Below are 27,516 nucleotides of genomic sequence, written 5' to 3' on the forward strand. Positions count from 1 at the left end.
ATAACAACAGGGGGAGAAAAAAAAGGCGGGTGGGGAATATTTAAATTTATGTGCTATCAGTCTTGGCTTACCAATTCAAAATGCATACTTGGGCAACAACAGAAAAACTAAAGCAAGCAAGAAGGAAAGATAAAACTAGGGCTCGAACTCACTCTCCATAGGCGCCTTCTCCCAAGGTTTGCACCAAGTCCCAGTCCTGCACAAAGGGCACTGCCATGGCTCCACCAAGCACAGAGGCTAGGCTGTAAGAGGCAAGATCTCAGAAAATACGAGTGAGGGGTATGTGTCAACTCCGATCACCTGTAAACCCACTTGCCATGATTCCCCAAAACTTTAGTTCCATATTCATACAAGTCTAAATCACATGCCTAAATTGAGTCATTTTGTAGCGGTAAGTCACAGTGGCATGCCCACGCACACCGAGGACTTAATCTGCCCTCCCGCGAAATGTAACACTAGTAAGGAGCCGGCATCCCAGGGCAGCCAGGTGAAGGGCTGCGGAGGAGAGGGGAGGTGACCAGCGGGCAACCGAGGGCGCCGGCCTCCCAGCCCCTCCTCCCACTGACTCATTTCCAGTTCCAACCCCACCGCCCCGCGCCCCGACTGCCCGGAGGAACGGGGCGGGGCCAAGATGCCCCGAGAAGCGGAAGAAGAGCCTGGGACCTCGAAGGCTTACAGGCCAGCAACAGGTCCTTTCTCGGGTCGTCGCTTTACAAAGGAGACCCTGACTCTACTATCCCACACTCCAAAACTGCCGCTCTGCCGGAGGGCCTCCCCTCTCCGCTCGCTATGATGACCCCTTACCGTGCTCCTCCAAGCCAATATAGACCTCCACGTCCTCCGCCACTGTCCCATCCCACCGTACCGACCGTCCTGGCTATTCTTCTCACCTGGCTATCCTTTGTGCACCACCACAGGAATCCAAATGAAGCGCTTTTCCCGCCAAAACTTGCTTGCGTCATGATGTCGCAAGTTCTCACCCTTGCCGTAAAGCGAAGCGTCGCGCGGTACCGAATATCCAGCGGACCTGCGCATTGAGGCGACCTTCCCCTCCCCCACCAGCTCCATACTGAGCAGTTCCGGACATGGGCTTCCTTTGTGGTCCGGACAGATACTGCCCGAAGAGATTTGTAAATTATCATCCCTGGCGAAGCCGAAGCTCCAGCGGACTGGGTTGCTGGGAACGTGTTAGCAGGAAAAGGCTGCACGATCTACATAAACCCTCCAGCCCGTGAGCTCAGCTGCCTGGCAGGGTTGTGATGCTCAAGCCCAGTAAAAGCCGCAAAGTGGTCGGCAAACAGTATGCTGCACCTGAAGACGAGCTGAGGAGGTGGCCGCAGCTGTTGGTAATTGATCCTGTTAAAAGGATGGAAGGAGAGCAGAGCCTGTGATCCCAGCACTTGAAAGGCAGGAGGATAGGCAAGTTAAAGACCAGCTGGGCTCTGATCTTCAAAGGGAGACCAAGACCCTTGAATAAAAATCTAAAAAGGGGATTCAAAAATGACCACACCACCAGACAAGCAGATCTCCAGAATACATGTTTTTTTTTAAGTCGAGGTCATGCCAGGGTTACCAATTTTGTTTGTTCCAAAATACTGGTTCAGCCTTAGCCTTCAGAAAGAAGAGCAGCTCTGTCGAACTTAGGTCTACCAGCTTTCTCATTCTTTTTATTTATTTGAGAGCGACAGACACAGAGAGAAAGACAGAGGGAGAGAGAATGGGCGCGCCAGGGCTTCCAGCCTCTGCAAACGAACTCCAGACGCGTGCGCCCCCTTGTGTATCTGGCTAACGTGGGACCTGGGGAACCGAGCCTCGAACCTGGGTTCTTAGGCTTCACAGGCAAGCACTTAACCGCTAAGCCATCTTTCACGCCCAGCTTTCTCATTCTTAAAGTGTATGTCCCACACCTGTACTCCCAGAACTCAGGAGGCTGAAGCAGGAGCAACGGAGTTTGAGGCTACCCTAGGCTACATAGCAAGACCTTATCTCCATAAAATAAAAGCTGGGAATGCTTATTGGGGCCTACCATAAGCTATATAACTGGTTGCAGGTTAGTCTGGGCTAGTGTGGCCTTGCATTTAAAAAGGAGAGGGGTGTTAAATGCTGGTGTAAGTGGGCTAGGGATGTGGTTCAATGGCAGAGTGCTTGCCTAGTATGTACACAGCTCCCCTTCCCCTCCCCTCGAAAAAGGAAAAACTGCCATAGGTAAACAGGACTGGGATATAAGGCAAGGCCACCTCCATTAAATGTTGTCGTCAAAATGGGCATATATATTCAGCATTACTACTGTGGTACTAATAAAAGTAATACGGGTTACAGAGACACATCAGGGTTTTGTTTTGCAATGCTGAGAATCAAACCTAGGGCATGCTAGCCAGGTGCTCTACCACTGAGCTACATTCATACCACCAACACATCTGTTTTAAAAATGCAAAATAAGGTCTGGAGAAGAGGCTTAGCGGTTAAGGCGTTTGCCTGCAAAGCTAAAGGACCTGGTTTGATTCCCCAGGACCCACATAAGCCAGATGCACAAGGAGGCACATGCATCTGGAGTTCGTTTGCAGTGGCTGGAAGCTGTGGCGTGCTCAGCCCATTCGCTTGCTTGCTCTCTCTCTCTCTCTCTCTCTCTCTCTCTCTCGATCTCTCTCTGTAATAAATAAAATACTAAAAAATGCAAAGGGTCAAAAATCAAGTGTGAGGGCTGGAGAGATGGCTTAGCGGTTAAGCGCTTGCCTGTGAAGCCTAAGGACCCCGGTTCGAGGCTCGGTTCCCCAGGTCCCACGTTAGCCAGATGCACAAGGGGGCGCACGTGTCTGGAGTTCGTTTGCAGAGGCTGGAAGCCCTGGCGCGCCCATTCTCTCTCTCTCCCTCTATCTGTCTTTCTCTCTGTGTCTGTCGCTCTCAAATAAATAAATAAAAATGCTTTAAAAAAAAAAAAATCAAGTGTGAGGGCTGGACAGATGGCTTAGTGGTTAAGGCGCTTGCCTGCAAATCTAAAGGACCACAGTTTGATTCCCCAGGACCCACGTAAGCCAGATGCACAAGGTGATACACATGTAGAGTTCTTTTGTAGTGGCTGGAGGCCCTGGCAAGCCCATTCATTCTCATTTTCTCCCTCTCCCCCCTTCCTTTTTCTCTCTCAAATAAATAAATAGAAATAAAATATTTTAGGGCTGGGGAAAAGGCTTACTGGTTAAGGTGCTGGCCTGCAAAGCCTAAGGACCCTGGTTCAATTCCTCAAGACCCACGTAAGACAGATGCACAAGGGGGTGCATGTGTCTGGAGTTCATTGGCAATGGCTGGAGACCCTGGTGCGCCCATTTTCTATTTCTCTCTGCCTCTTCCTCTCTCTCTCAAATAAAAAATATAGTATTTTTAAAAAATTTAAAAATCAAGAGTGAAACACCTACAAATGCCTATGTGTAGTTTTTAAAGATTCATTTTATTTTCTTATTAGAGACAGGGAGAGAGTAAGAATGGATACGTCAGGGCTCTTAGCCACTGCAAACTCCAGAGGCATGCGCCACCATGTGCATCTGGCTTATATGGGACCTGGAGAACCAAATCTGGGTCCTTAGGCTTTGCAGGAAAGCGCCTTAACTGCTAAGCCATCTCTCCAGCCTACATGTGGTTTTTAAACCTTGATGTCAGTTTAGAATTCTGTAATGAAAGTTTTTTAGATCATGCAGTTCCTGTATGACTGATGAAAAACCATCCTAGTATTCAGATGGAAGCAGGAGGATTGATTCATGGCCACATTATCAATATCAAGGCCAGTTTAAAAGCCACACGAAACCCTAGCTCAAGAAAAGGAAAAAAGTTGCCAGGCATGGTGGCACATGCCTTTAATCCCAGCACTCAGGAGGCAGAGGTAGGAGGATCGCCGTGAGTTCAAGGCCACCCTGAGACTACAGAGTTAATTCCAGATCAGCCTGGACCAGAGTGATACCGTACCTCGAAAAAACAAAAAAAAAAAGGAAAAAAGTAAAAAGTAATAATAATGTGGCAGTGCGCAAGGCATAGGCGGATGGGGGCGCCTCCATCCGGTGCAGGGGGCTTCCGCAGTAAAGCTCCGTGGTTAGCTTTGACAGGTCATCCCAGCAAAAAATAAACACAGAGACATCTGAATTAAATGATGTCATGGAACAAATGGATCTAACAAATATCTACAGAACATTCCATCCAAATGCTGCAGAATATACATTTTTCTCAGCAGCCCATGGAACATTCTCTAAAACAGACCATATATTAGGACACAAAGCAAACCTCAAAAAGTATAGGATAACTGAAAAAACAAAGATAATTCTATTTTTAAAAAAAAGGAAATTAAGAGAGTTCACAAGTAAACACTTTAATGCTTCATCTTAAGGACTTGGGAAAAGAAAAACAAGGCAAACCAAAAATTAATAGATGGGAAGAACCAGTAAAGATTTGGGCAGAAATTAATGAAATAGAAATCAAAACAAAAAACAATCCAAGCCAGGTGTGGTGACGCACACCTTTAATCCCAGCACTTGGGAGGCAGAGATAGGGTTCAAGACCACCCTGAAACTACACAGTGAATTCCAGGTCAGCTTGGAATAGTGAGACCCTACCTTAAAAAAAAAAAAGAAGAAGAAGAAGAAGAAACAATCCAAAGAATCAATGAAACAAAGAATTGGTTCTTTGAAAGGATAGACAACATTGATAAACACTTAGCAAATCTGACCAGAAGAGAAAAAGACAAAAATTAATAAAACCAGAGAGGAAAAAGGCACCATTATAACAGATACCAAAGAAATTCAGAAAATTATAAGGACATACTTTAAGAATATATATGCCTCGAAGTTTGAAAATCTGAAAGAAATGGATGATATCCTTGGTTAATATGACCTACCAAAATTAAATCAACATGAGAAAAACCATTTAAATAAACCTATAACAAGTAGAGAGATCCAAGTAGTTATAAAAATCTCCCAACTAAAAAAGTCCAGACCCCAATGGAACACACAGGAGCCATAGATTGTTACTAGAAAATTTTCAGGGCCATGGATGGGATACCTTCCAGTGAGTTGTTGGCCAGGGAGGTCCCTAATGCCCCCCAAATGTTACAGGCCATTGACAAGGCCTTTGGTTTCCCACCAAGAATAGATGATAAGATCCTATTGCTGAAGACTGTGCATACTTGGGCTGAGAAACACTGCTGCAGAGCTGAAAACCTCTTCTATGTAGACCAGCTGACAGAAAGCTGGAAAATGCCATGCTGCATACAGTTCAACAGTGGACACTGCAAGCCTTATATTTGGCCAGCCAGGCCAAATGAGCCAACAGGTGCTATAGTGGCACGTCTGTTATGGGGGAAGCCATGGGAGGGAATATATCCCTGATAATGAAAACCTACAACAGGGGTAGTCAAGAACCATAGGAGTGTAGCATCTGCTGCTGTCTGGCTACAAGTATATACTATGCTCACCATACTTCCCAGTAAGCACTTCTCTTAATGTTCATACCCATGTATTAATGCTATTCTCACTTTTGGCTACAGAACTTTCTCTTTTCAGAAATAAATAAATACACACACACACACACACACACACACACACACACACACTTTTTTTTTTTTTTTCAGGCCAGGTGTGGTGGCACATGCCTTTAATCCCAGCATTTGGGAGGCAGAGGTAGGAGGATCACCATGAGTTCAAGGCTACCCTGAGACTACATAGTGAATTCCAGGTCAGCCTGAGCTAGAGTGAGACCGTACCTCAAAAAACCAAAAAACATATTTTTTTCAAAAGAGAAAGTGGGGGGAGGGAGCGAATTACCATGGGATATTGTTTACAATTATTGAAGTTGTAATTTAAAAAGTTAAATATATATTAATTTAAAAATAAAATTATTAAGTAAATAAACAAAATGAGGGCTGGTGAAATGGCTTAATGGTTAAGGCACTTGCTGGCAAAGCCAGAGGACCCATAATCAATCCCCCAGATCCCACATAAAGCCAGATGCACAAGGTAGCAGCGCATGCATCTGCGCTTCATTTGCAGTGGCTGAAGGCCCAGGTGCACCCATTTTCTATCTATCCATCTATCTGCCTCTTTCTCTTGCTCTCACTCTCTCAAATAAATTGGGAAAAGAAAAAAAAAAAAATGCCAGTCGTGGTGCATGCCTTTAATCCCAGCACTGTGGAGGCAGAGGTAGGAGACTGTGAGACTACCCTGAGACTACACAGTGAATTCCAGGTCAGTCTGGAGTAGAGTAAGAAAGACACTACCTCAAAAAGCCAACTAAATACATAAATTAATACCGTAGGGGCTGTGATGTCCCAGCAGGTAAAGGTACTTGCCTACAAAGTCTGCAGGCCTACATTTATTTTCTCAGGACCCATGTAAAGCCAGATGGAAAAATGGCCCAGGTATCTAATGTTCATTTGCAGAAGCATGAAAACCTGGCACACCCATACAAACATGTATGCAAATATTTAAAATAAATAAATGTGTCCCAAGATAAAAAAAATGGTGATAAAGTCCTAAGTCCCATTTCTATCCCCAGAACTCAAAAAAAAAAATGATGACAAAAACAGAAACACCAAATGTACTACAAGATGTAACTAAACCAAGCAAGCAATTTAATGACTAAGAGGCAAGCAGTAAAACTGAGAACAGTCCTGGGGGAAAAGGGTGAATGGAAGCCATTGTTGGTCTCTGAATTTTTTTTTTAAATATTGTGCATTATAACTAAAAGTGAGCAGAGTGTGGTGGCATACATCTTTAAAACCCAGCACTCCAGAGACAGAGGTAGGAGGATCACTGTCAGTTCAAGGCCGGCTGGGATTAAAGGGTAAGTGCTAGGTCACCTGGGTTAGAGTGACACCCTACTTCAAAAAACAAAAAACAAACAAACAAAAAAAAAAAGTGAGTCACTTTTTTCAACACAGCTACATGTAGACTGGAAAGTAACAAAATCTTCCCTCAGAATTAAAAAAAAAAAAAAAAAAAAACCTTCAAGGCTGATCCTGTTTCTAACACAGAGAAAACTCTAGTTATTTCTAATTTAATTATGTTTAGTTTCAGAATAAACTTTCCACTAGGGAATAATTCTGTATAAACTAAGTAACATATTTACCACAAGGAAATCAAATCTATTAAATATAAACCTCAACCATGGTTGAAGTACATGGAAAAGAAATAGGCTTGGAAAGTAAATCCTTAGGGTATCAAGTATATCCAAGCATATCTGAATATCATTTTGACTATCTAAAAACAAAGTAATTCCTCCTGCTTTCTTAAACAGGTAACACAAGACTCCTTACAAAGATTTACAGGGCTGGAGAGATGGCTCAACAGTTAAGGCACTTGCCTGCAAAGTCTAACGACCCTGGTTTGATTCTCCAGGACCCACGTAAAGCCAGATGTGCAGTGGTGCATGATTTGGAGTTCATTTGCAATGGCTGGTGGCCCTGACATGTCCATTCCCTCTCTCTGCTTACAAATAATAAATAAAACTATTTGATAAAAAAGATTTACAGTTTATATACATCAGTGTTGACATGAAATGTCCTACTGTGCTGAAAAGTAAGCTCTTTATCTTGACATGGGAGAAATAGCTATGGAACTTTTGTGCACTGGAGTTAAAAGTTGTTTAAGCTTCTCTTTTCTTGCAAACTGGCAATGATGTCAAGGTACTATTGATGGCAACGCATCTCCCTTCTAATTTGTATATTTAGCAAGGCTTCAAAACCAAATAATCAAACTTAAAGTGGAATATAAACACAACAAATAGGCTGAGACCAAGAAAGAAAAGAATAGCCCCAGAAGTTTTAGTACAAGGCCTGAAGGAAGTAAGAGGCATCTACTGTGACATGGGTTAAGTGTGAGTACTGAAAACTTAAATTTCATATAGGTGTACACAATGACATTTAAGCTGGTTCAGAGACATCTCCAGACCATCAACCTGTACACTTAATGTTGGAGGTGTGTCTTCCTCTCAACTGGTATTAATTTCACTAAGTCTTCAGAATTACTGGTTTAATAACATTTGGTTTACTACTGCTCTGAAAAAATTAAAACCCTCACTAATTCAAGAGTACTTATGGGCTGGGCAGTTAAGGCATTTGCCTTCAAAGCCTAAAGACCCCAGAATCCATGTAAGACAGATACACAAGGTGGCACATGTGTCTGGAGTACATTTGAAGGAGACCCTGGTACACCCATTCTCATTCTCTCTCTTTCTCCTTCCCTCCCTCCCTCCAATGAATAATTAAAAAAAAAAATTTTAAAGAATACTTGGGAGATCAGGACTACCTAGCAATTTCCTGTCCTTATAAAATCAAGTTACCTCTAAAAACAAGAGACATTACGAACAGAGACATAGTAACAAGAAGGCTGCCTTCCTTTCCCAGAAATAGCACTTCTCTGGTCCCATAAACATTTATTCATTTAATAAAAATTTATTAAGCACCCAATATGTGCAAAGCATTGTACTGGGTACCACAATACAGAAAGTATGACAAAGTTTTTTATATATGTAGAATCAGAGCTAGTCCTTGAGTTTTCCTGATAGCCTGATAGGGAAGAGAAAGAATGCCCCTATTTGGTTCATTTATAGAACTAGAACATGGATAAGGTCTACCAGCCCAGCACAATTTTTTTCATGCCTCAACTCAGCCAGTTTAAGTCAAAACAAATAAGGCACATTTAAAAAAAAAAATCCCCCCTTTAATTGGCCAAATTAAAGCCATGGCATTTCATTTGGTAACCTGCTCAGAATTATAAAAATCATTCCATTTGACCCAGCCCCATACTGTCTAGGGCAAAACTTCCAGACAATTCTAATCCTATCCGGCTCTGTTCTTATCAACTGTATATAAAAAAATCTTCAGCGTCCTAAATATGACGCGCTCAGTGCGAAGCAAATCAGAGCTCAGCATGACATTTACGTCCTTGACAAGCCTCGATTATCCAGGTCCTTTACCTGCAACATAAAGATGTCAATTTAGAATTTACCATCAAGCCAACTTTGGAAAGCTCTTGTACTGGTTCATTTGGGGCAGGGAGGATTATAATAGGTTCTGTTGCCTAGTTTGGCACTGTGTCTAAATCTTCACGTATTAGAGACTAGCTAGTATCTGCTGAGCCTTTTAAAGTACCTCTGGTAAACAGTATAAACAATCCTTCACAGGGCCCAAACAGCTTCAATCTTAAGACAGGTTTTGCTATGCAGCCCAGGCTGGCTTCAAACTTCCAATCCTCCTACTCTGCCACCCAAGTCTGAGAATGCAGGATTACACCTGCTCAATATTTTCTCATGTAACACACTCCATAACATCATGTGGCTTTGTCAAAAATTCTTCAGTACAGCCAGGCGTGGTGGAGCACACCTTTAATCTCAGCACTTAAGAGACAGAGGTAGGAGAATTACCATGAGTTTGAGGGCACCCTTAGACTACATAGTGAATTCCAGCTCAGCCAGGACTAGAGTGAAACCCTACCTCAAAAAACTGAAAGAAAAAAAATCCTCAGTAAACAGAAAATGTAGTTCAAAAACACAAACATATTAACATATTTTTCTTTTATTCTTCAAAGCCAGATTAATACTGAAACATCAGTCAAGACCCCCTAGAAAAGTATTGTTACACCTCATGTGGTGCTCACATCTGGAACGCCAGCACTCCAGAAACTACAGAAATGGAATCATGAGTTTAAAGCTGGGATAAGCAGTGACCAGCCTTAGACTATATATTGAGACCCCATCTCTAAACAAACAAAGGTATTGCCAAAATGGAAGCCAACTAGGATGCTGCCTCTCTAAAAATAATCTAAAATACATAAAATTCTGAGTCAGTTGCAATTTGTCAGATACAGGTGCCACTAGAAATGTCTGTATTTGAGAAAGTTATGGTCCATTTTTGAAGCAAAAGAACCAATCTCCAAAAAGAAAAGCTGGGTTTCTAAGATAGCAACATCCACTCACCTTGTATATCCTGACCAGCCAATGCTCTGTGGTATAGGCTTCCTCCAGAACATCAAGCTCAAAGTCTTTATTCCCAATCTCAGCATTTCGGACACGGTCAAAGCCTGGAGGGCGCTCTAGAAGAGATTTTAAAAAAAAAGAACACTTCTTGGGCTGGAAAAATGGCTTAGAACATAAGGCACTTTCCTACAAAGCCTGAGGACCCAGGTTTGATCCTCCAGAACCCATGTAAGCCAGATGCACATGGTGGCACATGTATCTGGAGTTCATTTGCAGTGGGCAGAGGCCCTGGCAATCCATTCTTTCTCCCTCACCCCCACTCTAATAAGTAAATACATAAAATTAAAATACTTAAAAAAAAAAGAATACTTCTACTTGCTGATTTCGTAAAGACAGAAGAGTAATTCCATGTATCACTTCTATATCAATTATTATTTCTCAGCCAATTTAATTCAACTGCAGAAAAGAGCATTTGGTAGAGGGAAATCAAGTGTCACCCTAACTCCTAAGCCTGCAAGCTGACTGCTAAGCCTCTGTATCACACTAGTAAATGAGCCTTCCAGAGACCAGAGAAAACCTATCAGAAGCCAAAGACCTATACCTACTTCAGAATCTCCCTAGGGCAGAAGAACAAACTAAAATCCAAAGGAAAAAAATTAAACTGATCAAATCCCTCTCAATGTATTCACCTGAAGAAATTTAAAGTCCCTTTTCTCTATCCATTTATTCCTTTCCTTTCTACAGGAATTTTCCTGAAACATAATAAATAATGTTTTAAAGTGCAGAATTTGGAGCCAGACTACCCAATTTTGAATCCTGACTCTACCAATGGTCATGTGATTTTAGCCAGTCCATTATTACTTTAATTTCCTAATATAAAAGGATGATACCATATATTAGTTTCTCCTGGGTTGCTATGGGGGTTAAATGAATTAAGATGTAGGGTACATAGAGCAGTGTCCAGGTATTTGTATGAGCTACCGCTATCACCATCACTATGTTGTTAACACTATGAATCACTCACTGGCTTCTGTGTAGACCTGCCCAAAGCGGTAGTAACACATTTTGTACATGAGGCAGTTGAGCAGCACGGGAGAACCCTCACGGTCCACACGGAATTCCCCAGTTGGAGTGTAGTAGTCATTCTCCTTGATATGTTTTCCTGTATCTGTGCTCCCTCCAATTCGGACCATCCAAAGAAACTTGTTAATATCTGGAGAAAAACAAATAAAAGCTTAAGTCTGTTGCATCAGGAGCTAGGCGTGGTGGCGTACACCTTAGTTCAAGGCCACTTTGAGACTATAGAGTAACTTCCAGGTCAACCTGGGCTACAGTGAGACACTGCCCCGAAAAACCATAAAATAAGACTGCTGCATCATAAATATAGCTGGATCTAAATAATCTAATGAAAGGATCAAAAGAAATTTTCTATCATATTTTACTGAGGGAGAATTATACCATGTAACTTTAAAACCAGGGAAAAGCTGGGCATGGTGGCACATGCCTTTAATCCCAGCACTCAGGAGGCAGAGGTAGGAGGACTGCCATGAGTTCAAGGTCACCCAGAAACTACATAGTGAATTCCAGGTCGGTTAGCCTGGCTAGAGCAAAAGTCTATCTTTAAAAAAAGGAAGGGTGGGGCGCCTGAGGGATGGCTTAGCAGTTAAGGCATTTATTTGCCTATAAAGCCAAAGGACCCAGGCTTGATTCTCCAGGACCCGCATAAGCCAGATACACAAGGTACACACATCTGGAGTTCGTCTGAAGTGGCTAGAGGCCCTGATGTGCCCATTCTCTCTCTTCCTCTTTTTCTGTCAAATAAATACATAAAAATATTTTTTAAAAAAACAGGAAAAACAATGTGTGAACAAAATATTGGAGAGATGGCGTAGTGGCTAAGCACTTGCCTGTGAAGCCTAAGGACCCCAGTTTGAGGCTCGATTCCCCAGGACCCACATTAGTCAGATGCACAAGGGGGCAGAGTTCGTTTGCAATGGCTGGAGGCCCTGGCCCATTCTATCTCTCTGTCTGCCTCTTTCTCTGCTTGTTGCTCTCAAATAAATAAATAAAAATAAACAAAAAAATCTTTTTAAATATTTTTCCTTAAAACATGTAATTTTTGAGCAAGGCATGGTGGTGCACACCTTTAATCCCAGCACTCGGTTGAAGGAGGTAGGAGGATTGCTGTAAATTCAATGCCAGTCTGGGACTACACAGTGAGTCCTAGGTCAGTGTGGGCTATAGTGAGACCCTACCTTGAAAAAAAATAAAACATGCCATTTTTATTAGAAATCATTAACTGATAGAAGTATGCTATTGGTACAGACATAAGTCACAAATGAAATTATTTGTAGATATTAGCTGGGACTGAGCTATTGCACACAGTATCCAATAGACATGTAGCTAAGTAAGGCCTTCAAATATGGCTAGTCCCAATTAAGGCAATTAAGAGTAAAATATACAATGAGTGTTAGATGTACTGGCACATACCTGTGGCAGAGGTAGGAGTTTTGTGCATTCATGGCTAGCTTGGGCTAAAGCATCAAACACTTAATACAAGAGAATCTGTATTATGATCAAATCTATTTTAGGCCTCCATAATTATTCAATAGGAAGTGAACAAGAAATAAACAAAACGTTTAAAAAAAACTTGCAAAAGAGAAAAATATTGTCCGTGACATTAACGTTTAAAAGAATTTTAAATTTCCAGGCGTGGTGGTTCATGCCTTTAACCTTAGCACTCAGGAAGCAAAGGGAAGAGGATAGCTGAGTTCGAGACCACCCAGGGACTACATAATGAATTCCAGGTCAGCCTGAACTAGAGTAAAACCCTACCTCAAAAACAACAACAACAACAAAAAGGCTCTTAATTTAAAGATTTTGTTTTGTTTTGTTTTGTTTTGTTTTAATAGGGTCTTACTCTATCCCAGGCTGACCTGGAATTCACTATGTATTCTCTGGGTGGCCTCGAACTCATGGTGCTCCTCCTACCTTTGCCTCCCCAGTGCTGGGGTTAAAGACATCCAGTACCACACCTGGCAAATTAAGAACACTTTAATCTTAAAAAAAAAAAAAAAAATTGTGACAAATAAAGAGATATGTCCATAGAAAATGAAACTGGGGGGCTGTAAGGATGGCTTAGCGGTTAAGGCGTTTGCCTGCAAAGCCAAAGGACCAAGGTTCGATTCCCCAGGATCCACATTAGCCAGATGTACAGGGGGCAAACATGTCTGGAGCTCATTTGCAGTGGCTGGAGGCCCTACCGTGCTCGTTTTTTCTCTGTCAAATAAACAAATAAAAATAAAGTATTTAAAAAAATGAAACTGGGGGGCTGGAGAGATGGCACAGCTGTTAACCAAATTTGATTCCCTAGTACCCAGCAATTATCCTGTATCAACCTCTTGAGTGCTGGAATTAAAGGTGTGTGCCACCATGCCCAGCTGAACTTTTGTTTGTTTGGTTGTTTTTTCCAGGTAGTGTCTCTCTCTAACCAGGCTAACTATGTAGTCTCAGGATAACCTTGAACTCACAGCAATCCTCCTACCTCTGCCTTCCGAGTGCTGGGACTAAAGATGTGTGCTACCATGCCCAGCCTAACTTTTATTGTTTTAGAACTTTTCTTGTTTTTTGTGATTTTTTTTGTTTTTGTTTTTGTTTTTTTTTTTTTTTTGCTTGTTTTTATTTTTCTAAGGTAGGGTCTTTCTCTAGCCCAGGCTGACTTGGAATTCACTATGGAGTCTCAGGTGGCCAAAGGACCCAGGTTCAATTCCCCAGAACCTATGTAAGCCAGATGCACAAAATGGCACATGCCTCTGGGGTTTGCTTGCAGTGGCTAGAGGCCCTAGCATACCCATTCTCTCCAAGAAATAAATAACACCAACAAATATATATATTTTTAATAAACTGAAGCCAGACATATTTTCACATGAAAGCCTACTTTTTTAGATAATGGCACATCCAGAAGCCATAGATTGTTACTAGAAAATTTTCAATGCAAAGGATGGGATACCTTCCAGTGAGTTGTTGGCCAGGGAAGTCCCTGTTACCTCCAAAACATTACAGGCTATTGCCAAAGCCTTTGGTTTTCCAGCAGAAACAAATGGTAAGGCCCTACTGCTGAAGACTCCACATGCCTGGGTTGCAAGGTCACTAAGAAATCAAGGTGGGGCTGAGCTGAAAACCTCCTCCCTGTAGACCATCCGACTGCAACTTGGGGAAAGCATGTAGCCTTTGGGAGACAGAAATCATAAGCAGTGAATACAGTGAACACTAAAGCCTCAAGTTTGGCCAGTTAGGACAAATGATCAAACAGGTGCAATAGTGGCATGTCTGCTCTGGGGGAAACCAACTGCTCTCTAACTGGACTGGAGGCGTGCTCATTGGGAGGGAATACATGTACTGAAAACCTAAAAGCCTATGGCAGGGAAGGTCATGTGCCTTAGGGGTATAAAGCCTGCTCTGGTCTGGCTAAATGCATGTATTATGCTCATCAAATTGCCCTATAAGCACTACACTTACTGTTCATATTCATATATTAATGTTACTCTCACTTTTGGATAGAGAAGTTTCTCTTTTCAGATGGCAGTGACCACTGGGATGACCCAAAAGGCAACATAGTGCTAAGAAGTGACACAGGAGTGCTCAGCACTGAAACATCTCTATCAAACCCTCCAAGGCTCAGGGTCTATTGCAGAGAGGTGGTGGAAAGAAAGTAAAAGCCAACGGAAGGGCAGCACTCCTTACAATCCAACTGTCCAGAGAGAGAAACTGGCCTCAATATCTACAACCTCATAGTGCCTAGCAATACCTTCACAAGATTGTCATATTAGGAGGAAAAGACAATGACATCAAAACAAGAGACTAATCAAAGGGGTAGGGGGATATGACGGAGAGTGGAGATGTGAAGGGGAAAGTGGGTAAGGGGAGGGAATTATCATGGTTTACTGCCTATAAATACAGAAGTTGTCAACAAAAAATTTATACATTTAAAAACAAAAGCTGGGCTGGAGAGATGGCTTAGTGGTTAAGCGCTTGCCTGTGAAGCCTAAGGACCCCAGTTCGAGGCTCAATTCCCCAGGACCCACGTTAGCCAGATGCACAAGGGGCACACGTGTCTGGAGTTCATTTGCAGTGGCTGGAGGCCCTGGCGCGCCCATTCTTTCTCTCTCTCTCTCTGCCTCTTTCTTTCTCTGTTACTCTCAAATAAATAAAAATGAACAAATAATAATAATAATAATAATAATAATAATAATAATAATAAAAGATGGGCGTGGTGACATAGCCATTTAATCCCAGCACTTGGGAAGCAAAGGTAGGAGAATTGCTGTGAGTTTAAAGCCACCCTGAGACTACATAGTGAATTCCAGGTCAGTCTGAGCTAGAGTAAGACCCTACCTTGGAAAACAAACAAAATAAGAAGAAGAAGAAGAAGGACATATGGTATATTTGCTTGTTGTCTCAGCACTTGTGAGGCAGAGGAAGGAGGATGAGAATTCAAGGTCTATCCTAGGCAACATAACAAGTTCAAAGCCAACTTAGGCCACATGAGAACCTGTCTCTAAATACCAGAGAAAGATAGCAAGTTTTCTTGGAATCTATGCCCTACAGCTAAAAATAGAATTAAGTATCTTACCATCAGAGGAATAACCAGTGAGACCTCCAAAAATGACCAACACATAGCTGACATCAAGTTCTCTCATGATCTCATAGGCCTTTTCTTCTGTAGAAGCCATTGCCTAGAAAAATAAATAAAAGCAGAACCTCAAGCCACGTGACTCCACATGGACAGCAGACCTTGCATAACAAACGTTCAAAAGATCCCTTTACCTTACCTGCCCTACACGAGAAATGTGAGTATTATTCCATGTATTATTGTCCACTAAAATCGTCCGATTTGCCATTGCTGTGATTTGGTAGCCATAATCCCACCATGACATGACCTTTGCATCCTGAAATAACAATGAAAAATGGAAGCAACAGTTATTTCTTTACTTGCAGAAATCAAATGCAAGGAGTACAAATCTGTTTGGAGTGAGACCCAGAAAAATAAATCCTTTCTTTACACAGTAATGCACTCCTAACAAGAAGACAACCTGAAGCACTGCTCCTCCATTTATATAATAAACAGAACAAACTATGTACAGCCCAGCATGCTCAATTCCTCAGTCCAAGACCACAGAAAGAAACATGCAGGAACAGGAGGGCCAGTGGACAATGCAATATAGCCAAATAACTAACTTGCAAGCATATGCAACCCATGGTTTATGGGCTACATGCAGTCACATGTGCCACGTGTAGCTATGAATGCAGCTAAACACAAAAATCATACACTTAATTAAAGAGATTTTGTTGTAATGCAATTGCACGGTTCTTAAGTATAGACTGTTAATGGGAATGTTGTGGGTATAGAGGCCATTGTTCTCAGATCCTCACTTCTAGGCCCACATACTTCTCTCAGCTCCAATTCAAAATATGTAACTTTTCCTATCTTGCTCTTATTTGGATGCTGGCCAAAATCTTAACCATGGTTGCCCTGACATTTGGAGGATTTTCCAGCTTTTGATTTTCATTAAATTTCAGTTGGATAGGCCTGGCAGTATCATTAATTGGCAATTGTTTATTTTTCTGAGGTGGGATCTCACTCTACTCACAATAATCCACCTCCTTCAGCCTCCTAAATGCTGGGATTAAAGGTGTGTGCAACCATGCCCAGCAACATCATTAAGTAATTAAACATCCTTTAGTGATATTACAAAACTAGTTAAGGATTAAAGAGATTGTTAATTTGGGATCTAGGGTGATGGCTCAGTGGTCGAGTGTTTGCCTAGCACATGCAAGGCCCTGGGTTCAAATTCTCAGCACTGCTTTGAAAAAAAAAAAGGCTTGCCAGGCCTGGTGGTGCTTAATCCCAGCAGTCGGGAGGCAGGAGAGCGTCATGAGTTTGAGGCCACCCTGAGACTACATAGTGAATTCCAGGTCAGCCTGGGCTAGTGAGACCAGCGAGACCCTACCTTGAAACACAAACAAACAAAAAATCTTTTTTTTTTTTTCAAACAAAAAACCTTTAAGAAAACTTTTTGTGTGATTTTTCGAGATAGGGTCTCGCTATAGCCTAGATTGATCTAAAATTCACTATGTAGTCTCAGGGTGGCCTCAAACTCATGTTGATCTTCCTACCTCTGCCTCCAGAGTGCTAGGATTAAAGATGTGTGCCAACATGTCCAGCTTAAAATATTTTTAAAAACATACTACCCCCCTACCCCCACTCTAGCTCAAGCTGACCTGGAATTCACTATGGAGTTTCAGGGTGGCCTCAAACTCACAGCGATCCTCCTACCTCTGCCTCCTGAGTGCTGGGATTAAAGGCGTGAGCTACCATGCCCAGCACTTAAAACAGTTTTTAAAAAATTATTTATTTGTGTGTGTGTGTGTTTATGGTACACCAGGACATCTGGCTTCTGCAAATAAGTGCCCATCCGGATTTATATGGGTAGCTAGGTACAAGCAAGCACCTTTGATTTCTGAGCCATCACCCACCCCAGCCCCTAATTATGAACTTTACTGTACAAATAAATCACATATTGGTCACATTACACTTGTGTTACCCTCCTGTATCCCCTCTCCCCTGGAGATGGAGATAAACACTGAGGAAACTCAAAACTCATCAAAGCAGAAAGCCAGAGGTTACAGAGAGCTACATACTAAAAACAGACTTATAGCATACTCGCCAAGGCTGAAGGAACAATGTGGAAGAGGGGCCAGAAAGACTGTGAGAGCTACAGGGTGGGAAGGAGTATCCTGAAGCACTGTTCCGGCCCTTCTCTCCCCACAGAGACTCACTGATGAATTCATGACTCCATGGTGAATACTAAAAGATAGGTTTTTTTTTTAAATTTCTTATTTTAATTTTTTTGATATAAAGGTTGTACCTTTATATCCCCTCTCCCCTACTCCAATTCTGCTGAGGGCCTTCCTCAGTGGGATTATTGGTTAAGATACTTTTGGCTCAACATATCTTACTCAGAAATGCTATTCTCTATAGCTATTGCAAAAGATCACTGTCAATCCTCAAAAGATACAACCCAAAATGTTTGAAATAGTTATAGGTGATAGCTGTTTTCCTTGAATCTGTGTTCTTTTACAGTGACATGTACTTAACTGAGATTGTCTACCTCATTAAAACCACCACCATTATATCAATGAAAGTGATCCAAGCAATTTCTAGGTACTTCACTAAGAGTCACTACAGAAAAAAACAGCTGGATTAACTGGCTGCTCATCTTTAAAACTTATTTAAGACTAAGTTTCAGGCTGGAGAAATTACTAAGCGGTTAAGACCCTTGCCTGCAAAACCAAAGGACCCAGATTCGATCCCCCAGGACCTACATAAGCCAGATGCACAAGGTGGCACAGGCATCTGGAGTTTGTTTGCAGTGGCCAGAGGCTGTGGCACACCTATTCATTCCCTCCCTCCCTCCCTCCCTCCCTCTCTCTCTCTCTCTCTCTCTGCCTTTCTCTCTAAACTCAAATATAAAATAAAACATTTTTAAAAAAGGCTAAGTTTCTAAATTTCCAATGTCTTCAAAATTCCTCCCCATCTAAAGATTTACTCCAGTATCAAATGTCCCCACCACTTCCACAATCCCACTCCTCCCAAATTTTCACCTCTGGAGTATTATGACGAAGCCAGTAATATGCTTCCCGGAAGTCATCAAAAATGATCCTGCTGCCATCCCCACCACGGGCAGACAGAACAATGGAGGGAGAAGAGTAAGCTTCGCTGGTCACCCAGGTCGAATGAAAAGTGTAGGTGATGAGAAAGAAAGCCATGACCAGTATCATCCCACTTGCCACCTATACAAGAAAGAATTGTGCAGTTAAGTCAAACTAAATGTATACAACACTGAACAGCTTTGTATACATGCAGTCAGGAATATAAATGAAATGCATGAAAGTGAGGCTGACGTCCTCTAACAGTGGTCTACTACCCCACTCAAATATGAGCATGTGCACATACATACACACGCATTTCCCAAACCTATACTAATGTTGTTTAATTCTCACTTCATTCTTAATAGGGTAAGTAGAGTCCTGCTGCTTCTTATTCTTCTTGTCTGGGCGACTTATGTCCAGGTTCTTCATATATGTGGACAGCACCTGGGAGACACCGATTCCAGAAAGAATGCACATAACAGGTGCCAACACTAGCATTAGGCGCACCTAAAAGAGACAGGAATTATGGCCAGTCCAAACAAATAGCAGACTATAACCCACTAGAGACTATGGCATCAAACATGGCATTTCAATGAAAGGAAATACTTGGTACAGCTGTAACAGAAGCATTAATTTCTTCCAGGTGTGATGCTATGGGCCTGTATCTCAGCACACAGAAGGCTGAGGTAGTAGAATCAAAAATTCAAGGCCAGACTGAGCTATATATATATAGTAGTAAGATTTTGTCTCCCAAAATAAACACCCCTCACCACCACCAATATGGGCTGGAGAGATGGCTCAGCAGTTAAAGGAATTTGTTTGCAAAGCATACCAGCCAGGGTTCAGTTTCTCATCATCCATGTAAAGCCATATGCAACAAGTAGCACATGCATCTGGTGTTTGTTTGTAGCATCAAGAGACCCTGGTGCAACGCACACAAACACACACACATATAAATAAATAAATATTTTTAAAAACAAACTCTTCTCTTGGTATGTATGCATGTGTGTGTCTTTAAGTAATGATATAAACTACCACTTTTTAATTTTTTTTGTTGTTTGGTTTTTCAAAGTAGTCTCTCACTCTGGAATTCACTATTAAGGTGGCCTCAAACTCACGGCAATCCTCCTACCTGTGCCTTCCCAGTGCTGGGATTAAAGGTGTATACCATCACACCCAGCAACTTTTTAATTTTTTACTTCTTTACTTTTGTTTATTTGTTTTTGAGACACGGACTAGCTATGAGCTCAGATTAGGCTCCAGCTCAGAGCTAATGATCCTCCTGCCACTACATTTTCCAAGTACTGGAACTACAAATGTGCCCCATCTTATTTGGTTACATACACACACACACACACACACACACACACACACACACACACACACACACATATGTATTTTAACAATAAGGTCTCATGTATCCAGACTGGTCTCACCCTTGTTATATATCTGAGGGTGACCTTGGCCTTGAACTTCTGATCTTCCTGCCACCACCTCATTAGTGCTGGGATTTCAGGTATAGCACATCAGGTTTATAAAGCACTGAGGACTGTACTCGGGACTATATGTATGCTAGGTAAGCACTCTACCAACAGACATATATCCCCAGCCCTGAAATATATTACTTTAACTACTATTTGGGACCAAAACAGCATGAGAATCATTGTATTCATATATTATATAAAATCCTTCCTCTTTTAACAAAATAGCAGTAATATCTCCAGGAGTTTAAGAAAACAAAATATCATCTCCCATTTAAAATTACCAAGGTTCAAATTCTCCACTGAAGTAAAAAAGAGCCTAACACCTCTCGCTCTATCTGCCTCTTTCTCCCTCTATCTCAAATAAATAAATAAAACTTTTTTAAAAGGGTGGGGGCTAGGATTGGAGAGATGGCTTAGTGGTTTTAAGGCATTTGTCTACAAAGCCAAAGGAACCCAGTTCAATTCTCCAGTACCCACGTAACCCACATGCACAAGGAGGTGCATGCATCTGGAGTTCATTTCTAGTGGCTAGAGGCCCTGGCGTGCACATTCTCTATCTCTCAAATAAATAAATAAAAATAAAAAAACTTAAAAAAAGGTGGGGGCTGGAGAGATGGCTTAGCGGTTAAGGCCCTTGCCTGCAAAGCCTAAGGACCCAGATCCAATTCCCCAGTACCCACTTAAGCCAGATGCACAAGGTGGCACATGCAGCTGGAGTTTGTCTGCAATGGCTAGAGGCCCTGGTGCACCCATTCTCTCTCCCTCTGCCTCTTTCTTCCTCTCTCTCTCTCTCAAATAAATAAATAAAAATATGTAAAAATTGAGCCTAATACACAGTTATGAACCCAAGAAAGTCAGATCCCACAGGCAGAACTGAATGCCTAGGAAGAACCAACAGCCCCTCAAATGTTCAGCAGGGAGCACCTGCACAATTATCAACACTTTCTGAATCGTGCCAGGCAAAAACAAATGAGCACCTCACAGTTAGTGGTGAAAGTTTGGCTAGGGCTGAGGGGATCCTCACCATTACAGCTGAAAAGTACATGCTGGTCACACCATACATGATGATAAAAATCCGGGCATCAGACAGGTTGCTAAAGCAGTAATAGAGGCCAACTACAAAAGAGGGAAGGAGAAGTAAGCAGCTGAGCCCTGTAGGCAGAAACCTAGAAGGGAAAATATGTTCACTTTATGACTGGGCAATTCCACTCATTTAACCCAGCAATTTATCCTAAAAAAAAAAAATTAAAAATCACAGAAATGTGAAGATGTTTACTATAGCATTCTTTGTTAAATACAGAAAACACAAACTAAAAGGAGGTAGTTAAGTAGAGTGTATTTTAAATATGGAATACATTAAAATACATGTTATACACCATTTGCCCTCTTCCACGTCTGTGTACATCTCTGCAAATGAAAAAAAAAAAAAACCTAATGATATATTGTAAATATTTCCATAAAGATTAAACAGAATTTTTTTTTTCTGGTGCTGGGGAATTGTGCTCCAGCGCTTTTTTTTTTTTAAACAATATACAAATTGCTTTCACACACACACACAAAAAAAGCCCACAATGTAGCAGGGCATGCTGGCACACATCTTTAATCCCCGCACTCAGGGATAGAAAGATTGCTGTGAGTTCAAGTCCACCCTGTGACTACATAGTGAATTAGTGAATTCCAGATCAGCCTGGGCTAGAAAGAGACCCTACTTTGAAAAATAAAAAAAATTACAAATTGAAAGAAAAAAAAAGAACTCAGTAGCCGGGCATGGTGGCGCATGCCTTTAATCCCAGCACTCGGGAGGCAGAGGTAGGAGGATCACCGTGAGTTTGAGGTCAGCCTGGACTAGAGTGAGACCCTACCTCGAAAAAAAAGAAAAAAAAAGAACTCAGTAAAAATTAGGGCTGGCGAAATGGTTCATTGGTTAAAGAACCAAATAAAAATTAAAGTTGAATTTTAACAAGAACACAAATGAACATTAAATTTTAGGGTTCTGAGCTTGTTAGTATTTATTACTTCAGCCAGATGCACAAGATGGCACATGCATCTGGAGTTTGTTTGTAGCAGCTGGAGGCCTTAGTGCATGCATTTTTCTCTCTCAAATAAAAATAAATAAATCTTTTTAAAAAATTTAATGGCAGGCGTGGTGGCGCACGCCTTTAATCCCAGCACTCAGAGGCAGAGGCAGAAAGATTGCCTTGAGTTCGAGGACACCCTGAGACTACCGAGTAAATTCCAGGTCAGCCCGGGCTAGAGCAAGACCCTACCTCAAAAAAACAAAAAAATTTAAGCCAGGTGTGGTGGCACATGCCTTTAGCCCAACACTCAGAAGGCAGAGATAGAAGGATCACCATGAATTTGAGGCCACCCTGAGAATACAGAGTGGATTCCAGGTCAGCCTGGGCTAGAGTGAGACCCTAACTTGAAAAAAAAAATTCAAAAAGGACAGGATAGTTTTATTTGGAACTAGAGGATGGTTCTTATGAAGTCACTTCAAATAACAAAGCAGGAACCCCAGTTCCTTAACAGTTAAGGTGCTTGCCTGCAAAGCCAAAGGACACATGTTCTACTCTCCAGATCCCACGTTAGCCAGACACACAAAGGTGAGGCAAGCACAAGGTTGCACATGACCACTAGGTGACACTAGCATCTGAAGTTCGATTGCAGTGGCTGAGGCCCTGGTGCGCCAATCCCCCCCACCTCGCTGGGTCTCTCACTCTCTAAAAAAAAATAGTAATTTGGGCTGGAGAGATGGCTTAGCAGTTAAGGCATTTCCCTGCAAGGCCAAAGGACCCAGGTTCGATTCCCCAGGACCCACGTTAGCCAGATGCACAAGAGGGCGCACTTGCCTGGAGTTCATTTGCAGTGGCTGAAGGCCCTGGAGTACCCATTCTCTCTCTTTCTGTCTCTCTCTCCCTCGTTCACCATCAAATTAATTAATTAAAATTTAAACTAAAATAAAAATAATTAAATTTTAAAAAATTCCAATCAACCATGAAATCAACCTCATGAAATTAAAAAGCTTTGTACAACAAAAGACACTGTGAGCCAGGCATGGTGATGCTCACCTTTAATCCCAGCACTCAAGAAGCAGAAGTAGGAGGATCACCATGAGTTTGAGGACCCCTGAGACTACATCATGAATTCCAGGTCAGCCTTGGCTAGAGCAAAATCCTACCTGGGCTGGGGGAGAGGGAGGGAAGGACACTGTGTATAAAGCAAAGAGGCAACCTACAGAACGGGAGAAAATCTCTGCCAGCTATACATCTGACAGAGTACTAAGATCCAGGATATACAAAGAACTCAAGAAACTAAATAATGGGCTAGAGATGACTTAGCTAATTAAGTCACTTGCCTGCAAAGCCAAAGAACCAGGTTCAACTCCCTAGGACCCATGTAAGCCGGATGCACAAGGGGGCACATACATCCAAGGTTCTTCTGCAGTGGCTGGAGGAGGCCCTAGTGTGCCTATTCTCTCTCTCTCTCTCTCTCTCTCTCTCTCTCTCTCTCTCTTAAATCAATAAATTATTGTTTTGTTTTCTTGTTTTTTGAGGTAGGATCTCAATCTAGCCAAGGCTGACCTGGAATTCACTATGTAGTCTTAGGGTGGCCTCAAACTCAAGGCAATCCACCTACCTCTGCCTTCTGAGTTCTGGGACTAAAGGTGTGTACTAACACCCCCAGCTTAAAAACAAATTATTTTTTTAAAAAACTAAATGAGAAGAAATCAACCAAACAAATTTTAAAATGGGATATGAAACTAAATAGAGTTCTCAAAAGAAGAAATACAGATGGCCCATATCCATCTAAAAAAAAATGTTCTACATCCTTAGCCATCAGGGAAATGCAAATTAAAACTACTTTGAAACCCCATCTCACTCCTGTCAGAATGACTACCATCCAGAAAACAAATGACAATAAATGCTGGCGAGGATGCAGAAGAAGAGGAATCCTTCTACACCATTGGTGGGAATGCTGGTCCAGCCATTGTGGAAATCAGCATGGCAGTTCCTTAGACATCTAAAAACAGATCTACCATTTGACCCAGCTATACCACTCCTAGGCATATATCCTAAGGACTTGTCTTACTACCTTAGAGATACTTGCTCAACCATGTATATTGCCACTCTGTTCAAAATAGCTAGGAAATGGAACCAGCCTAGAAGTCCCTCAACTGATGAACGGATAATGAAGATGTGATACAGTTATACAATGAAGTTCTTTCTATTCAGCATTAAAGAAAAACTAAATTATGAAATGTGCATGGAAATGGGTGAATCTGGAAAGGATTATACTAAGTGAGGTAACCCAGACCCAGAAAGCCAAATGTCCTATGTTCTCTTTCATACATGGATCCTAGCTACAAATGTTTAGACTTGTATGTGAGTTGGGGTAAAACTTCATAGCAGAGGCCAGTAAACTAGAAAGAGGCTATAACAGAGGGAGGAGAGGCGAGGACTTTAAGGGGATGGTATTGTATATATGTAAGTACACTAGGGGTGGAATGGGCTAACTGGGACAGGTAGAGATTGAGTGAAGGAAGGGTGAGGGTAAGGGTTAATCAAAATCTAAGAGGGTATAAGTAAGTCGTATGGAAACCTACTTTTTTGGAGAATGGTGCACTCAGAAGCCATAGACTGTTACTAGAAAATTTTTAGTACCAGGGATGGGATATCTTCCAGTGAGCTGTTGGCCAGGGAGGTTACTGATACTTTCAAAACATTATAGGTCATTGCCAAGGCTGTTGGTTTCCCACTAATAATAGATGGTAAGACCCTGCTGCTGAAGACTACACAAGCTTGAGCTACAAGGTCACTGAGAAATCAAGGTGGAACTGAGCTAAAAACCTCCTTTCTATAGACCAGCTAACAAAAATCTGGAAAAAGTGATGCTGCATGCAGCCCTATAGGAGACAGAAGTCATCAGTGGAGATAAACAACAGTGGACTCTGCAAGCCATAAGCTTTGCCAGCCAGGCCAAATGAGCCAACAGGTACAATAGTGGCACATCTGTTATGGGGGAAACAAAATGCTCATTAATTGGACTGAAGGCCCACATGCCTGATACTGAAAATCTATGATGTGGGAGGTCATGAACCCTAGGGGTGTAACACCTGTTGGTATCTGGCTAAATGCATATGTTATGTTTACTAAACTGTCCAGTAAGCACTTCTCTTAACGTTCATACTCATATATTAATGCTACTCTCACTTTTGGTTAGAGAAAGCTCTCTTTTCAAATGGTGACCTCTGTGATGATTCAAAAGGTACCATAGTGCTGAGAAGAAATGAAGGAAGTGTGTTCACTACTGAAACGTATCTATCAACCTTCCAAGGCTCGGGGTCCATTGAGGAAGAGGTGGCAGAAAGAATGTTAAAGCCAAAGGAAGGATGGGACTGCTTATAATGCAATATTCCAGACACAAAATGGCCTGGATATCCATGACCTTGCAATTCCTGACACTAATACACAAGACCCTCATAATAGGAGGAAAAGATGAATACATCAAAATAGAACAGAGATTGAGATGAGGGGATATGATGGAGAGTGGATTTGTAAAGGGGAAAGTGGTGGGAGGGAATTATGATTGACTGTCTTATGGAAGTTGGATTATGGAATACAAATGTTAAAAGAAAAACACAAAGCAGGGCTAGAGAGGTAGCTGAGTGGTTAAGGTGCTTGCCTGTAAAGCCTAGCCAGGTTCAATTCCCCAGTTCCTATGTAAAGCCAGTGGCACATGCATCTGGAGCTCATTTGCACTGGCTAAAGGCCTTGGCTCACCCATTCTCTCATTCTTTTTCTGTGTGTCTGTGTGTCTGTCTGTCTCTCTCTTCTCTCTCTCTCTGCTTGCAAATAAATAAAAAAATATTAAAAAAAAAAAAAAAGGAGACAGACCTGGAAACATGAATACGAGGAGCTGCAGGTCAAAGTAGTAGGAGGACCAGGTTGTAGGCTGATGCTCAGACACAGACGCAATGATGGGGATGTTGTTTTTAGCATAGGAAGGATCCAGGAGTGAGTAGAAACGACCCGTCCAGGGAGATATTTTTCCTGGAAGTAAAGAGGTAATAAAGATTTTATATATATTCCTGAAGCAGTCCAATATACTAACTAGCCAAGGCATCCCATTTTAATAAAATTCCAAGAAAGGACCTACTTTTGATACAACACTACCAATAAACATTTCCAGTTCCACATCTTCTTTCTTTCCTTACTTGACAGTATTTTTGTTAATATAGCAAAGAGAGTAAAACTGGCTGTACAGCAATTCAGAGAGAAGCAAGGGAGCAAAGCTACATGTTAGGATTGTAAATCTAATCTGATCAAATTAAGATCACCTCCAAGCCAGGCGTGGTGGCACATACCATTAATCCCAGTACTCAGGAGGCAGAGGGACAAGGACTACCAGGAGCTCAAGGTCGCCCTGAGAATATAGAGTAAATTCCACTTCAATCTGGGCTAGAATGAGACCCTACCTTGAAAAACCAAAAAAAAAAAAAAAAAAAAAAAAAAGATGATGATCACTTCCCACCTCCAGGAGGAGCCTCACTGGGCCCTTGGGCTCAGCTCTGGGGAAGAGCTCTGTTCCCAATCTCTTAGCAAGACAGCATGGTGCATTGTGGAAAGCAAAAGCAACACCTCTTTCACCATCTTTGACGTATTCAAGCAAGCTCAGGGAGGATTTGAGCTCATTTGATTGGGGGAGACAGGTGGTTCAGCCTTCAGGATTTGCAAGGCCTTATTAACCACTGTGTCATTTCTCCAGCCCTGTTTTAGTTAGTTTCAAAAAGCAGGCCACCAGGCATGGTGGCACATGCCTTTGATCCCAGCACTTGGGAGGCAGAGGCAGAAGGACTGTCATGAGTTCGAGGCCACTCTGAGACTACATAGTGAATTCCAGGTCAACCTGGGCTACAGAGAGACCCTACCTGATAAATCGTATACACCCACCCACAAAAAAAGCAAGCCAATGTGCTCAAGTAAGCTTTATTATGTTGCTTATAATTTCTGTTGAATGTTTATGCTTATAAGGATTTCATATAAACACTGTGTGTATGTGTTTACATACATAAAAATACGTTTGTAACTATCTAAAAAAAGACCAACTTCCCCTCTGCAGTAACTTATGAGGAATGTAAGTGAAGAAAATGGAGAAGAATAAAAATGTTGAATACACTTAAACTCAACAGCCATGATTTAGGCTTAAACATGTGTCATAAGGTAAGATACAACAAGGAATGGTGTAAGGATTTTTATTATGCAACCATAGGAAAGAAAAAAGTTACAAGAAAAAGATGGGCTAGGAGCTGGAGAGATGGCTTAGCAGTTAATGCACTTACCTGAGAAGCCTAAGGACCCAAGTTCAATTC

At 41.9% G+C, this 27,516-nt stretch overlaps 2 protein-coding genes across 11 annotated transcripts in view; both read right to left on the reverse strand.

Moving 5' to 3' along the window:
• The window catches only part of Chek1 (checkpoint kinase 1), a 32,412-nt gene extending 31,284 nt beyond the window's left edge, over positions 1–1,128 (reverse strand). The window contains exons 1-2 of one of the 6 annotated variants that reach the window (XM_045146389.1): positions 891–1,128; positions 153–242 (exon numbers count right to left, since the gene is read on the reverse strand). In XM_045146389.1, coding sequence (XP_045002324.1) covers positions 153–217 — 65 coding nt within the window. In that variant the 5' untranslated portion in view covers positions 218–242; positions 891–1,128. Of the gene's footprint in view, positions 1–152; positions 259–804 lie in introns of all 6 variants that reach the window. The other 5 variants (XM_045146388.1, XM_045146387.1, XM_045146385.1 and 2 more) reach the window with 5 other exon arrangements.
• Positions 1,129–8,404: 7,276 nt separating this feature from the next.
• The window catches only part of Stt3a (STT3 oligosaccharyltransferase complex catalytic subunit A), a 53,631-nt gene continuing 34,519 nt past the window's right edge, over positions 8,405–27,516 (reverse strand). For all 5 annotated transcript variants that reach the window (XM_045145552.1, XM_045145553.1, XM_045145550.1 and 2 more), the window contains 9 exons: positions 26,042–26,197; positions 21,172–21,263; positions 19,015–19,170; positions 18,616–18,804; positions 15,783–15,899; positions 15,584–15,686; positions 10,976–11,164; positions 9,952–10,067; positions 8,405–8,952 (listed from right to left, as the gene is read on the reverse strand). In XM_045145552.1, coding sequence (XP_045001487.1) covers positions 8,914–8,952; positions 9,952–10,067; positions 10,976–11,164; positions 15,584–15,686; positions 15,783–15,899; positions 18,616–18,804; positions 19,015–19,170; positions 21,172–21,263; positions 26,042–26,197 — 1,157 coding nt within the window. In that variant the 3' untranslated portion in view covers positions 8,405–8,913. The remainder of the gene's footprint in view (positions 8,953–9,951; positions 10,068–10,975; positions 11,165–15,583; positions 15,687–15,782; positions 15,900–18,615; positions 18,805–19,014; positions 19,171–21,171; positions 21,264–26,041; positions 26,198–27,516) is intronic.

The sequence above is a fragment of the Jaculus jaculus genome, chromosome 3 (assembly GCF_020740685.1).
Source record: "Jaculus jaculus isolate mJacJac1 chromosome 3, mJacJac1.mat.Y.cur, whole genome shotgun sequence".
Taxonomy (NCBI): Eukaryota; Metazoa; Chordata; class Mammalia; order Rodentia; family Dipodidae; genus Jaculus; species Jaculus jaculus.